Source organism: Pleuronectes platessa, chromosome 9 (genome assembly GCF_947347685.1).
Source record: "Pleuronectes platessa chromosome 9, fPlePla1.1, whole genome shotgun sequence".
NCBI lineage: Eukaryota > Metazoa > Chordata > Actinopteri > Pleuronectiformes > Pleuronectidae > Pleuronectes > Pleuronectes platessa.
This window is the reverse complement of record NC_070634.1, coordinates 2,257,109-2,270,610: the sequence shown is the minus strand read 5'-3', so window position 1 is coordinate 2,270,610 and position 13,502 is coordinate 2,257,109. Positions and strand designations below refer to the sequence as shown.

The 13,502-nt window shown below is 40.1% G+C and overlaps 1 protein-coding gene across 1 annotated transcript; it reads right to left on the bottom strand.

Moving 5' to 3' along the window:
• Window positions 1–313: 313 nt before the first annotated feature.
• Window positions 314–10,986, bottom strand: phb2b (prohibitin 2b). The gene is made up of 10 exons (XM_053429932.1): window positions 10,848–10,986; window positions 9,425–9,557; window positions 8,714–8,798; window positions 6,040–6,119; window positions 5,351–5,535; window positions 5,107–5,236; window positions 3,495–3,598; window positions 2,179–2,256; window positions 1,926–2,005; window positions 314–1,055 (listed from the first exon to the last, which is right to left on the bottom strand). The coding sequence occupies exons 1-10, from the start codon at window positions 10,866–10,868 to the stop codon at window positions 1,040–1,042; spliced, it is 912 nt and encodes a 303-aa protein (XP_053285907.1). The 5' UTR covers window positions 10,869–10,986; the 3' UTR covers window positions 314–1,039.
• Between the last annotated feature and the right edge of the window lie 2,516 nt (window positions 10,987–13,502).

Genomic DNA, 13,502 nt, shown 5'->3' with positions numbered 1-13,502 from the left:
TTATACAAGGCTGCTTTTTTACTCTTTACTAGTGTGTGTGTCCTCAATGTGCCTTACAGAGACTCAAAATCTTAAGTCAATTGTGCCAACTAACATTTGAAGTTTAGGAGAATAATCACATGGCCATGATCTTTATAAACACATAAAAGATGTGACAGTGTGTGTTAACAGAGTGACTGACTTAACACTTTATGTTGATGGCACCTTGGAACTCCAAGAAAACCAGCTGAAGGTGAGATTTTTCAAATGCAAAAACCTATTTAACCTGATGTTTTGAGTAAAAGTCAATCACATCAAATTGACAAGATACGAGTACAGTGTACCTAAAACAAAAGTTTATTAACAGATAAATTAGCATTGACTTGTCTGCCAACACTGGTGGCTGTATATGATCAGGTTTACAACATCTGGAACACCTGCTCCACCAATGTGGAGATGAGGAGCCCTGACAAACAGTGTCAGGGCTGCAAAGACTTACAGGAAGAAGACTGGAACATTTCTGATGAGATGTGTAGAGCAGAGAAAGACTGGCAGCCAGTTCAGGACTAGCTGTGGCAGATGAAAACAGGAGAGAAGGAACTCATCGGACCCTTTGTCATTTTGGACACAAGTTCTTACTAAGAGAAGACACTGATCTCCTTTATTATTTTTAATAATTGTTGCACTTCTACTGAAAATCACTTGATCAATTAGCGATTATCAGACGATGAGAAGGACAACCTGTTTTTGCCAAACAAATGTCTGAATTGATCACTTTGAAGAATGAAAAAAAAAAAATGATATAATGGTGTAATTTCAGTTAAATAATTAATGGACAGAACTTGAAATATAATGCAGGGTGCTTGCAAAAGTCTTAGGGAGGTAAAAAAAAAAAAAATACAGGACAAAACAAAATAGCTTCTTTCTTGTTGTCCACTTTCAGACTTGTCCAGTCTCGTGTTGATTCTCTGTGCCTAAAAGCAAATGCGAGACTGTTTGGATGAAACTGACCACGGAGAAAGTTCTGCTTCCTCTCTACACGTCGACTTCATCACATCTTTTAGTCCAGTGACAAGCTGAAAAACAGTCATTTATTAAATCAGCAGTGTCACACCAACAGAAATGGCAGAAAAATTGTTAACTGCAACTTCCAGGCTTTTGTTTAAACTCTAAAGTCTGAAATATTACTTTGATAGCTCAGAGTGCATTGACTATTTTCCCTTGCAGGAATGACAGTTTACAGGAATGACAGTTTACTCTGAGCCACCAACTTACGCAATTGCCAGAGATTCAAAACACTGGGCCTAATGCAAGAAGAACTCACACAAGGTGACAGGGACACTGGATTAAACAGAACTAGTGCAGTGCCTGTTCTAAACACTTGCTCAGGAGCTACTTCAGAATTATTTCTTGTCATTAGTGAGTCCTCCTCAAACACTTCTACAATATACTGTCACTTGTTATCGTTTGTGTGCAGAGCTTTTTATAAACATTGCAGAGTGAAATTAGAAAACATTGTGTTGATACCTTACCTGGTTTATCTGCCATGATGATTGTATAGTCAGTGTTTTCATTAAGTGAAACTGCATTTGCTTTATTACTGTTCGAACAGTTGGTTATAGGTTTGAAAGACTGACTCAACTGCTGATGTGACCCAAAATCACAACTTTTCAAAATGAAAGGTCTGTAATTCAGCTCAATATAAAGCATTACAGGAAAACAGCAAACACTGTGATTATACTTTGAAGAAAAATTACTGGGGAGTGATTGAAATCCCTGTGTGCTGTCTGTGTCAGTCCAATACCATGACATACAAATAATCAAATTACCAGCGATGTCAAAAACATCACCAAGAAAAAACCTGGCCCAGAGATTAATGACTTAAGAGCAGCTGCCCTGACGTCACATGTTATGCAATGTTTTTGGAGCAAGTCCGTGAAACCTACTTGTTAAAAGATGCCTTGTCTTGTAGGTTCAGGATCAAACTGTCAGCATTAAGGTACACCTTGTTCTGAGAGGTTGCCACCTGCAAAAACACACAACAGCCATTTACCTCATCATCACCATTGATCATTTTTCTATGTAGCTGCTCATTCTGGAATCCTGTAATATTAACACAATTTAAATCTTGCACGTTTCATGCAGTATCATTGGGATCAGACAGAAATTATGTTGCAGGAGATAAATAGTATTACTCACAGACTTAGCGATGTTCTGTGCCGCTCTAATTCTCCTCAGCTTCAGGTAACCCGGGTTCTTGGTCACTGCTTGTCCCAACTGACATACACAAATAGACACAGGAAAAATGATATGCAAAGTCAGCAATGGCATTGATCTAGACCAGTCACTCCCAAAGTGTGGGCCGCAGCCCCCTGGTGGGCCATGAAGCCACTGCAGGTGGGCCGTGAGAAGTCATCGGAAAATAAATAGATACAAAAGTTTCAGATTTGTAAGTAAGCGTTGATTACCACCAAACATTTATAATTGATTTTTTTTTAAGTTATCATCACAGGTAATGAAACAGACACGAGATTTAAATTCCACGTTGTTCTTCTTTATCTGACCTATAGAGCAGGTTTCGTTGTATTTCCTGACCGTCACATTAACACTTGAATGCATCCTTAGCGGGGGAATCATAGGTGAGGGAGAACCTTGTTGTGTGCTGGGTCGAGCAAGATGGAGCAGAGGAAAGCTGCTAATGACTCAGGGGAATCAGAAACTTCAACTGAATCATTCAAAACTAAAAAGAGGACTCGCGGAAAGGACTCAAGTGTGTCCCTGTCGCAGGCCCAGAGGACAACCCCCAAGCCTGTGTGTGTGCTGTTCACAAGTAATGTGTAAACTGCGCCGCCGCCATATAGAAACTAAACAGGAACAATATTTATCCAAACTTCGAGCATCTTATAAAAATACGCTGAGAGAATCGGAGCCAGCTACGAGGCAAAATCACCCCTCTCATCGAGTGAGTTACAGGTGACTGTCACTTTACTGTCACTTTACGCGATGTGTGATTCAAAATCAAGTATACCGATAGGTTGAAGTGTCAGACTAGAGGAATTCCAGTGTTAATGTCAGTTTTGGACACGTGATAGCAAGTTTTTTTTTGTGGGGGGTTGGGGGGATTAAACGCCTTAAGTATATTTGATTACGCCTCAAATGTGTTTGTCTTCTCCCGGATATTATTGTTGTGCTCGGTTATACAAACAATACGAATATATTTTTAACAATACCCTATTTGCACTTTATGTATTTTAGATTGGTTGCTTTGCAAATTGTTACGCTTAAATGTTGATGTTGGATTTGCATTGCATATGCCTGTGTTCATATACAATTATTTTTGCTATAAAATTTATAATATGTATGATTCTAGTCCTGTGTGTGGATCATATGGTTGTGATTAAAGGTGTGCGTGGGCCGCACACATTTTTTCCGTTTTCAAATTGGGCCGCGGATGTGACAGATGTGACGCGTCACTAACTAGGAGAAGCAGGTTAGTCATGTGATCAGTCAGTCACCATTTTGGCAGCTTCAGCCTCTCCCTCAGCCTGGATGATCTTCTGTCTCTGATCCTGTTTGGCTTTCTCCACATAGAACTGAGCTCTCTGGGCCTCTTGCTGGGCTAAACACACAAGAACAGAATAACTGATACAATTCTATGTACAAACTGATTATTCAAAAATGTGCAAAGCAAAAGGAAATTATTTCAGAGGCAAGAAACATTTTTATAAACAAATATTTTTACTTAATTTATTTAGTGAATACTCTCATTCCTGCAAATACGGACTACAGGTTACAGCCAGTGTAGCAGCTGTGGTGAGAAGAACCAGTCAAGCAGCAGCTGACATGATGTGAGGCCTTGTTCACACCCGGTATTAAAGGGATAGTTTACCGAAAAATGTTCTGTGAACTATTCCTTTAACCTCAGTTCTGAGAATACCCCTCTCAACCGGACAGATCTAAGTCTGGTAGTTCATGCCTGGTGTTAGGAATGTGTCTCCTGTAACCAACATGATCAGATCTCACTTCACCATTTCTTTCTGTTCACAAAGACTACATGATGCTATTAGCCAAACTGGCTGTGTACATTGACAACGTGTGAGTCGTTGGCATATGTGTGTGAGAAAGAGAGGCAAGGAGCTCTTTTTCATTCAAAATAGTAAAAAATAAAATGAAACATTAATTTGGTGTTCAGTGTTAATATTGTAGGTAGAAATAATTCAGTGTATGTGAAACACTAAATGTGTAAAATGATTTTAGGTTCATTATGAAACTGTAGCAGGTCAGAGGACATCAGAGGAGTAAGTGATGCTTCATATGTGATTGTGGCCCAGGATGCATTTGTGTTCACACAGTGATTGAATCTCAGGAAGCGCTGTTCACAGGTGTGAATTCCTTCAGACCTGCTCTGACATCGATCACTTGAATGTAAATATCGGGTCTGAATGAGATCACAGAGTACCTCCCAATGTGGTCTGAGTAATCAGATCTCACATGTGTCCTCAATGTGACTCGGATGGTTTTTCTTACTGAACTTAGAGCTTTCTACTTTTGATCAAATCACCTCTATTTCGTTAATACCAGATGTAAACAGCTGACTTCAGTTTCCTTGCTTTGTATTTTTTAAGTGTTATGTCTTTCTAAACTAGCTCATTTAGAGAGCAAAGCATCAGTTAAAACTCCTCTGCACATTAAAACAGAACCTTTATTAAATTAAGTCTATTGTGATGATCAGCAGCTTTCCTTGATATGCAATTAACATTTCTGAAATGTTGTATGGCTCCACATTTTCATCTGGATTTAAGTTTTCTTTTTGTTTCATTTCATTTTCCACATCTGCCCCGTGAATGAAACGTCATCGACAGACACACTCGCTCGCAGTGAATCCTGCCGTTGTCTCACATAAATCCTCCAAACCTTCTGCAGACTTTATACGAGCGGGCCGGATGGAGAAAGTCTACAGAAACTCTAGAGGTTCTCAGTCGGACATTTGCGTTCACACAGGGGCCCTACCCCTTTGGAAAAAGTCCAGAAATCTCAGCGCATGTCTGAAACAACTCAAGACTAATGAGGCAGGTGAGCAACATTACAACATGACTGGCAACACGAGTGTGGTACGCTGAGCCTTACCAACTTGCTTTGCCTCCACAGCAGCAGTGTACTGGCTGCTGAAGCTCAGCTCAGTGATGGATACATCGTCAAGAATGATGTTGAAGTCTTTGGCTCTGTCATACAGCTCCCTGCGCACCAGCAGGGACACCTGGACAACACATTCACCAAGGGAAAAGTTAACTGTAAATAGGATGAAACAATGTTACAGAACAGCATCATTGCAGCAGCTTGAAGAGATGTAAGGCTGTGGTAGCAACAGTACCTGTGCTCTCTGTGTGATGAGCTGTGAGGCGTTAAACTTTGCCACCACGGACTTCAGGACCTCGTTGACAATGGAGGGCAGGACTCGCTCGTCGTAGTCCTTCCCCAACTGCTGGTACATGATCGGCAGGTTGGACGCCATGGGCCTGGACAACACACGCACTGCTATGCTCACCATCTGCAGATCTACAGAGACATACACAGATATTAGAAAACTGAGAATAATATATTATACAGAAAGTCTGTAAAAAGTATCTTTTATACTAAAATAATTTTATATATTTAGTATAATACGCTTACTTAAACATGAAAGCTGAAAAGCAGTTAATAAAGAATGTGCATGACATCCATTATGTCTGTTATTTTTCATTAATGTGTCTTGTGTGTTTTTTTTTTTAAATTGCATGACTCCATTAGCTGTTTCTTTACATATTAGTGCCCTCTTCTGGTGAAAAAACAATGCTTATATCTTATCTTATATTTTAGAGCTTAAAAAGTTATGGCACTATATTACAAGATTTTTATATTATTCAAGACCTTAACCGCCTTGTGGTGTGTAAATTACATAGGAGGGATGATTTAACAGGATTATTGTATGTTGATGCATGAATTTAGTTCATCCTTGAGTCTAAGTGGGCTCTGTGTGTGTGTGCGTGCGTGCGTGCGTGTGTGTGTGCGTGCAAGTGATACCTTTGCTGCCAGTCAAAGAGGAGATCTTCCTGGGTTTGGCTCTGATATCATAGATAATAGGGTACTGGAACCAGGGGATCCTGCAACACAGGCATTGATTTCATGTTACCTGAAGTTACAGTAAAATTATCGGTTTCAGGTTTAGAGGATCCAATCACTTCCAGCTGCTGACTGGATATAATATAAGCTGAATGCCTTGACTGCCAATGAGAAAAAAGGTAAAAGGCCTATTTGAACATGGTGAGCTCATACCTCCTTCCACAGGGAAATAGTTTGTCATTCAGGGTTCAGAAGTGGCTGATTATTCAAAGGATTACCTTTGAGTTTGAAAACATGATGCATTTATTCAGTATTTCTTTCCAAAAAAAACACTTTGTTACTGAGAATCGCGCGAGGAAACACTCAGAAAAATCATTTTAAACGATATAAATTATATATTTGATATTATATAAATGATCAAATATGCATCCCATACTTTGGATTTCCCTTTTGTTGTCCTTGAGTTTAGATTTCCCCGATTTTCCTCTCATTATTAAATGTCCCCATTTTTTGTGCTCTAGGAGGAGATCTAAATGCAACAGTCTTTGTCAGGATGATCTGTCTTTTGATGAACCATTCTCTGGGTGTGTTTTGAAGTAAAAGTTTGATTGTCATGATTGAGTGATCTTTTCCACCAGTGAAGATTTAACAGTGCGACCACTATACCCACATTTGCAACTACAAACAGATGTGTGTGTAGATTAGGGGTGCAACGATTATTCGACGTCGTCGTCGATGAATTTATTCGTCGATGAAGCTGATGGAAGTATCTGAGGAGTTGAGCCATCTCGCTTCCTTCCTATCTCTGAAAGTCGCGTGTATGCAAAAGCGACAAAACATGGATCAATGTCAAGGTCAGTTGCAGCAGCATCACGTACCAGAAAGTCAATAGTTCGGGAGAATTTCACCCTTAAAGCATAAAGTTATCCTATTGCCTGACAAACGTCTTTTTTAATTACCATTATGCAGTCCGAAGAAGACTGTGGTTTCATTTGTTGATGTTTTTATTGCTGCTACTTTCCCTGTCCCTTTTGTTAACAGGAAATATGGATACTTGCTTTATAAATTGTTTTTAGTATCGGCACTTGGCCTGTTCTTGGTTCACAGGAAAAAGGGAAACTTGAATTTCATTTTTATTTATTTTTTAGTAGCACTTTGCCTGTCATTGGTTTTAAATGGACAAAAACTTGATTTTTCCTTGCTTTTGTGTCAACAGTAACCAAAGTATATTAAAAGAAATTTTTATTGAATGAAGTATCGATCTTTATTTTCAGTCATCACATGCCTCGAACAACCTCAAGCTAAAATTAAAAGCTGTTGGGTAAATAAGAGCAATTGAGAATTTGTGTCATTCATAATCCGATTAATCGTTATAATAATCTTTGACTAATCGACTATCAGAATAGTCGTTAGTTGCAGCCCTAGTGTAGATAATTTGAGTAAAAAGTAGGGATGCACCGATATATCGGCCGAACATCGGTAGCGGCCGATATTCGCCTCGTTTACTGATATCGGCTTATCGGTAATAAACTTGACTTTCACCGATATCATTGGCCGATGTTCATATTTGTGGTAAAACCGCTGGGCACGTGCCGCGGCTGGGGGAGCAGTCGCTCCGTCGCCCTCCTCTCCGCGCCGCCGGAGGCTCAGTGTGCGGCACCGGGAGGTCCTCATCCGGTGGCGCCTAACGGCGCCGGCGCGGAAGGCGGGGAGGGGACTGGGTGCGGTCAGCGGCGGCCACTCTGCACGCGTGTCGGGCCCTTCTCGCGGATCATCTCAGCTAAGGCGACCGCTGGAAGAACCCTCGGGCTGGCGCCTAGCAGCTGACTGAGAACTGGTGCGGACCAGGGGAATCCGACTGTTTAATTAAAACAAGCATCGCAAAGGGCCACGGTGGGTGTTGACGCGATGTGATTTCTGCCCGACACTCAAAACAGGTAAAACTGAGGAGGGCTTGTTAAGTTATCTTGACTCACGCAGTGTAACTTGGCGTAAAAAGTATGAGCGTAGCGTCTGTTGAAGTACTTTATTCTCATGTGCACCGGCTCTATTCATCCGTCTCATGCACAGGTAACAAGGGAATTGACAACATACGTTATACACACAGAAGCCGTAACACATCTAATAAACGGGCAATACTGCTACCGTAAATCAATGAGAAGAGCGTTCTCTATAATGATACTTTAACAGGGCTGTTTTAGACAGGGTAAAAAGGTGCTGTTTTAAATTATCCTTGACCAAAATATGTTACAGACATTTCATTAAGATCCCAAGGAACCATTTCAACTTGCGGTAAAATGGGCCTAATATGTCTCTGTTAAATAAAGTTTAGTTAAATCAGAGATTGTTTCATAAATCTGATTCAATTTGTGCTCATTAAAAGATAAGAGTGATGAATAGTGCTTTTTAAATAATGATTTAATTATTTTTCTGGCACAAAAGGGTGAATGAATAACAACAAAAAGAAAATAAACAAATATCGGTATCGGCTATCGGCCAGATTGTTATTTTAAATATCGGTATCGGCCAAGAATTTCCATATCGGTGCATCCCTAGTAAAAAGTTATTGATATTGATTTGAAGTCATATTGCCCAGCCCTAGTATCAAGTGAGTGAGTTTATCAACAGATCCTACCTGAAATGCAGCCCCTCAGCCAGAACAGTGTCCATCTGCATGCCTCCAACCCTGTTGAAGACGATGGCTCTGTGACCACCTTCCACTGTGTCCACACACACAAACACACACACGTAAGAAATGGAACAGTTTTGACATTTTGCTGAGAATGTCAGCTATTATTTATAATCAAGATGTAACCAACTGGTGTTAAAGTGTCTGCCTCGTGACCTTAAAGATACTACCTCCTATTACAATTTGAGAATGATCTAATAAGGCCATGACTGAGAAGAGAATGTAAAAAACCCAGTGAGAAAGAAATACTCAGGTCTGTGTTTGGAAAATGGACAATGTTCAACATTCTGAGGAAAAATGGCTTGGAATGCGTCTTCATTTGCTTGTGTTTCTCTGTCGGCGATGCAGTTCTTTATTTTGTGTGAGCATTGTCAAACTAACTAACTCGTGTCTTAGTTTACAGGTTTATAAGCTAAAAAAGGTGTCCCTGCTGTTATCTCAAGGATTTAGGTAAATGAAGAAGGGGATTTCAGCACCATGTCCTCTCTAGTAGCTGAAATACTGCAGGCTGGAAATCTGACTCTGCACGAAGAAGCACATACAACAGCCAGTTGTATGTGATGCTTTCTAGACATCCGCATCTCTTGGTGCCATCTGTGAGCATGACCTGCCACATGGTGAGAGCTTTATGGGAAAGTCCTGTAGAGTTGTGTTTACCTGTGTAGGTGGCTTCTTTGACGCCATATGCCAAAGCACCAGCTCCAAGCAGCAGCTTCAGTCCTAATCCTGCTCCTCGTCCACCAGTTGAAGACATCCGACCTGCCACATCCCTCAGCTGCTGGAATAAGCGCTGAAATGTACGCAAGACACACACTCCTTTAAGTATCTTAAGTGAATAGTTCTGGTAAAATTATTTATTAGGTTTTGGGGAATTTAATTAACTTAGCACCTCATGGTTGGATCATCTGCCAACATAACCTGAATACCTTAGTGCCATCTACAGGAAAATGTCAGACACCAAACTGTGTGGTTGAATTAGGCAGCTTTATTTTGGAACTTTGATGCATTTCGGTTCTCTGCCCTAACACCAACCCCTACTTAGATAAATAATAAGAACTGCTCCCTGAGGTTGGAAACAATTAATATATAACCAATGACAACCTCTGACTATGACACAAAGCCATGATAAACTAAAGACTGACCAGCAGGCACCGTTGTGTTGCTTAATTTGGTGTCAAACTGTAGAGTTTTTGATATTTCTTTAAATTCACATATTGTGACATGAGGGGCGTTGTTTACCATTCTGCATTCATGGATGTGAGATACTACATAGGGAATCTTTAGATCAATGTCATAATTCTCATCTTACAATGTGTCTTAACAATTTTACTTTAAGATTTACACAATACATTACTCACCAATCGGGTTGAAAGTTATTGAATGGATACAAGATAAGGGTGTAAACGATTCTGGTTCATCGTTTCTAAATCTATATATTTGCTTTGAGTATTTAAAGAAGTATAATGTCCTAACGAAGACCTTTTCGGTGGTGGCTGTTAGGAAACTTGCTCAATGTGACATCCATCAGCAGGCGGTGACAGGGAGCCCGTGGCCTGTAGACCAGTGGAGCAGCACCTGTGCTGAGTAAACTTTATGTACCGGTGTAACAGAGAGAAGCCGCACAATGATCAGCCACTGACACAGATCACACCATCAGCTGATCTCGGAATCAGTTAGTTACAACACGCACAGAGAGGGACACGACCTTTCAGACTCAAGGCGAACTCCACATTAACTCTGATGAAGCAAAGTGAATGGAGAAGAAAAGGTCACCGGAGCAGCTCCTAGCTCGTGGTGTGTTATCACAAGAGACTGTATATTGGCACATTACCCATCTACAGTCACAGCTCAGCACACACGACCTTCCTAACAAGCACCGTGCACGAGCAGCTAACTACTGCGCCATGCTAGCTGACCTAACGTGAGTTCCAGACGCTTCTTCTGCTAACAGCTAGCTGGTTGACAGTGTTAACGAGAACTCACGACCACACCATTAATGCCTTTAAGGACAGGTACACATGCTACTCAGTCGGACGACAAAACTGGTGAATAAATGTCATTCAGCTTTTAAAACACTTACATTAGGCTCCTTGCTCGCCATGCTGCCGTACGTCAAACTACAAGGTCGACACTAAACTCCGCCCCATAAGACTCATCAAGCGCAATGCACCGTGGGATATGTAGTCCTCATTTTGCCCACAGCCAGAGCAAATGTCTCGTTCAGCATTTAAATGTTGGTGCGAGATCAATTCAGAATCCAAGCAAAAGGGATGAACTTTTCAAAGGTTTTGTATTGTAGTGTTTTACTGTTACATTGGATTTACCAGGTTCGGTACTGGACATAAGAAAGGAAAGAACAGGCACATTCCTTCCTCTGGGTTGTCTAATTTTTACAAAGTCACCAGTGACAAACACAAAGGTCGAATGACCGCCCAGTTGTATGTCTCCGCCTACCAGTCTCGATGCAGTTTACATTCACGTTTGACTCATGTGATGTTATGGTATTTGACTTTAAAATAATTAGCCTTTTGGTCAAATGGAATTCGTCATAACGACATGTATGAGCAGCACCAAAATCTAGTTTATTTCTCTGTTGAGTCCAAGTAAACGGATGATCCATATGAGAGAAAATTCTCACAAAATGTCAATTTCAGTGGTTTCAAACCAGTTACTGTTTTTTATGTTTCAACTGATCGGTTTTATTTATTTTACCAGACATCTGCTAACTTGTCTTAGAATCTACTGACTGTAAAACTTCAGCTGATTCATTTTATTTTATTAAATTTTTTTAGCTGATGTTTTTATCCAAAGCAACTTACAATAAGTGCATTCAACCCATACAAACCCAGAACAACAAGAATCAAGAAAGTACAATCTCTTCAAAACAAGCAGAACTACAAAGTGCTATAAGTAAGTGCCATTTAAGTGCTACTAAATTGTTAGTTTGAAAATTGTATTCAAGGTATAGAGGTGTATTTTTAGTTTGCGGCGGAATATGTGTAAACCTTCTGATATCCGGATGTTCATGGGGAGCTCATTCCACCATTTAGGAGCCAGGACAGCAAACGGTTGTGATTTTCATGAGTGTTTAGCTCGCAGCTGATAACAAAGGTAACTCTGTAATTGAATGAATCAGCATGCAGATGATAAATCTCTCCGATTTAAAGATCAGAAAACCCAAAGCAGTCACAAAATATTCCAATAAGGGCATCAGGTTTCTATCTAAAAATTATGAACTGTCACATCATGGTTATCAAGTTATGTACTGGATTTGCTACTTACAATGATCCAGTGAATAATTCCCTTTATATTTGGGTATTTTAATTAAAAAACTTTTTTTAAAAGGAAATAAACTGAAACTCAAAAGAACTGGTATATGGTCCGTATTTATATAACTCTTTCCAAAGCATTGCAGATTTTGCCGTCATCAATTCTCTATGATATATTACTCACACACTGCCTACAGCCATCAGGGACAACTTGGGGTTCAGTGTGTTGCCCAGGAGCACTTCGGCACGTGGAATGGATGTTTAACAAGGGATCATACTTGATGAGGTAGAGTTCAGATTATGAAGGCAGAGGGAAAATACTGACTTGTGCCGAATCAGCAAGAAATCAAATCAGTGCTTTTAAGTTTGAGTGAGGTTAAGTGAACAGTGAGTGTATGGGTTTTATTGCACACACTCAAGTTCCCATTTGTTTCTTTGAAAGACCATGTTTGAAAAACCCGGGTGTGTGTTTATAATATGAATAACTTTATCCAGAGTGTAGTCTTAGGGGATTCTGTGGGCATTCAGAGCAACATTTAAGTGTAAATGTCTGAAACAAGCCATGTCTGTTTTTTAAACTTAAGAGAAAAATTGTTTTCATCTTAATATAGTAAACACCTTTATGAGTAATTTCAGTATGCATACTGTCCTCATTTACACACTGTTCAATACTTGCTAAATACATTTAGAAGTATACTCTGGTCAAGTTATTCTATTGATTGTATGTCAGTGTCCTAAATGCTTGCATGAGCTACAGTTCATGTTACCTGCAGGTTATAGGTCAGGTCCAGGGTCCGACGCAGCTTGGAAAAAGACACCCCTTCACTTACTGGGTTTTGATCAGTGTCCGGATACCTATGCAGTCATGATTATAGAAACTCAGACAATTGAGCCAAGGTCGTCAAATGCTCTGCTTGACATAACTCCACAAACCTAATACACAAAAAAGGTCTGTGACAAGCATTTTGTGTACAGAGAACATTAAGGGTCATTGGTCATTGTCTGGGGAATAATCTCAACGAACCACTTACATATTCATGTATTTCTATCTAAGTGGAGCTAGAGATTGCTCCCGAATCATACATTGTATTTGTTTCTAAATTAAAATCTTTAATGTGATGTTTTGTTGATCAGTATGTCAACATTTGCTCGTCTTGCACTCTTGCAGGTGGTGCCGCCTGTCCAAAAGGCAGGAACAGAAGCTCATCAGTGAAGTTGACGGCTGAGAGTACAGATCAGTTCAGCTGCAGTCTTGGGTATCACGCCAGAGCACCAGCAGAGCGGCGGATGCACAGACTCAGTCCAGGTCTTTTTCTTCTGTTAATTTCTGAATGTCTGTTATATTATTTTAAGAACTGTTCACATTTTAGATTTTAGTCTGGTGAAATTAGAAAATACCAGGTCAAACACCATGTGTTCCTCCTGCATCACTTGAACAGGCCTCACATTGTTTGTTCGAGAAATTG

What these genes read in the sequence shown, in the direction of transcription:
- phb2b (XM_053429932.1), bottom strand. Translation starts at nt 10,868, where the DNA reads ATGGCGAGCAAGGAGCCTAAT. An exon ending in CAAAGAAGCCACCTACACAG is followed by an intron (nt 8,799 to 9,424) that starts GTAAACACAACT and finishes GTGTGGACACAG; the next exon opens with TGGAAGGTGGTCACAGAGCC. An exon ending in CACAGAACATCGCTAAGTCT is followed by an intron (nt 2,006 to 2,178) that starts GTGAGTAATACT and finishes GTGTTTTTGCAG; the next exon opens with GTGGCAACCTCTCAGAACAA.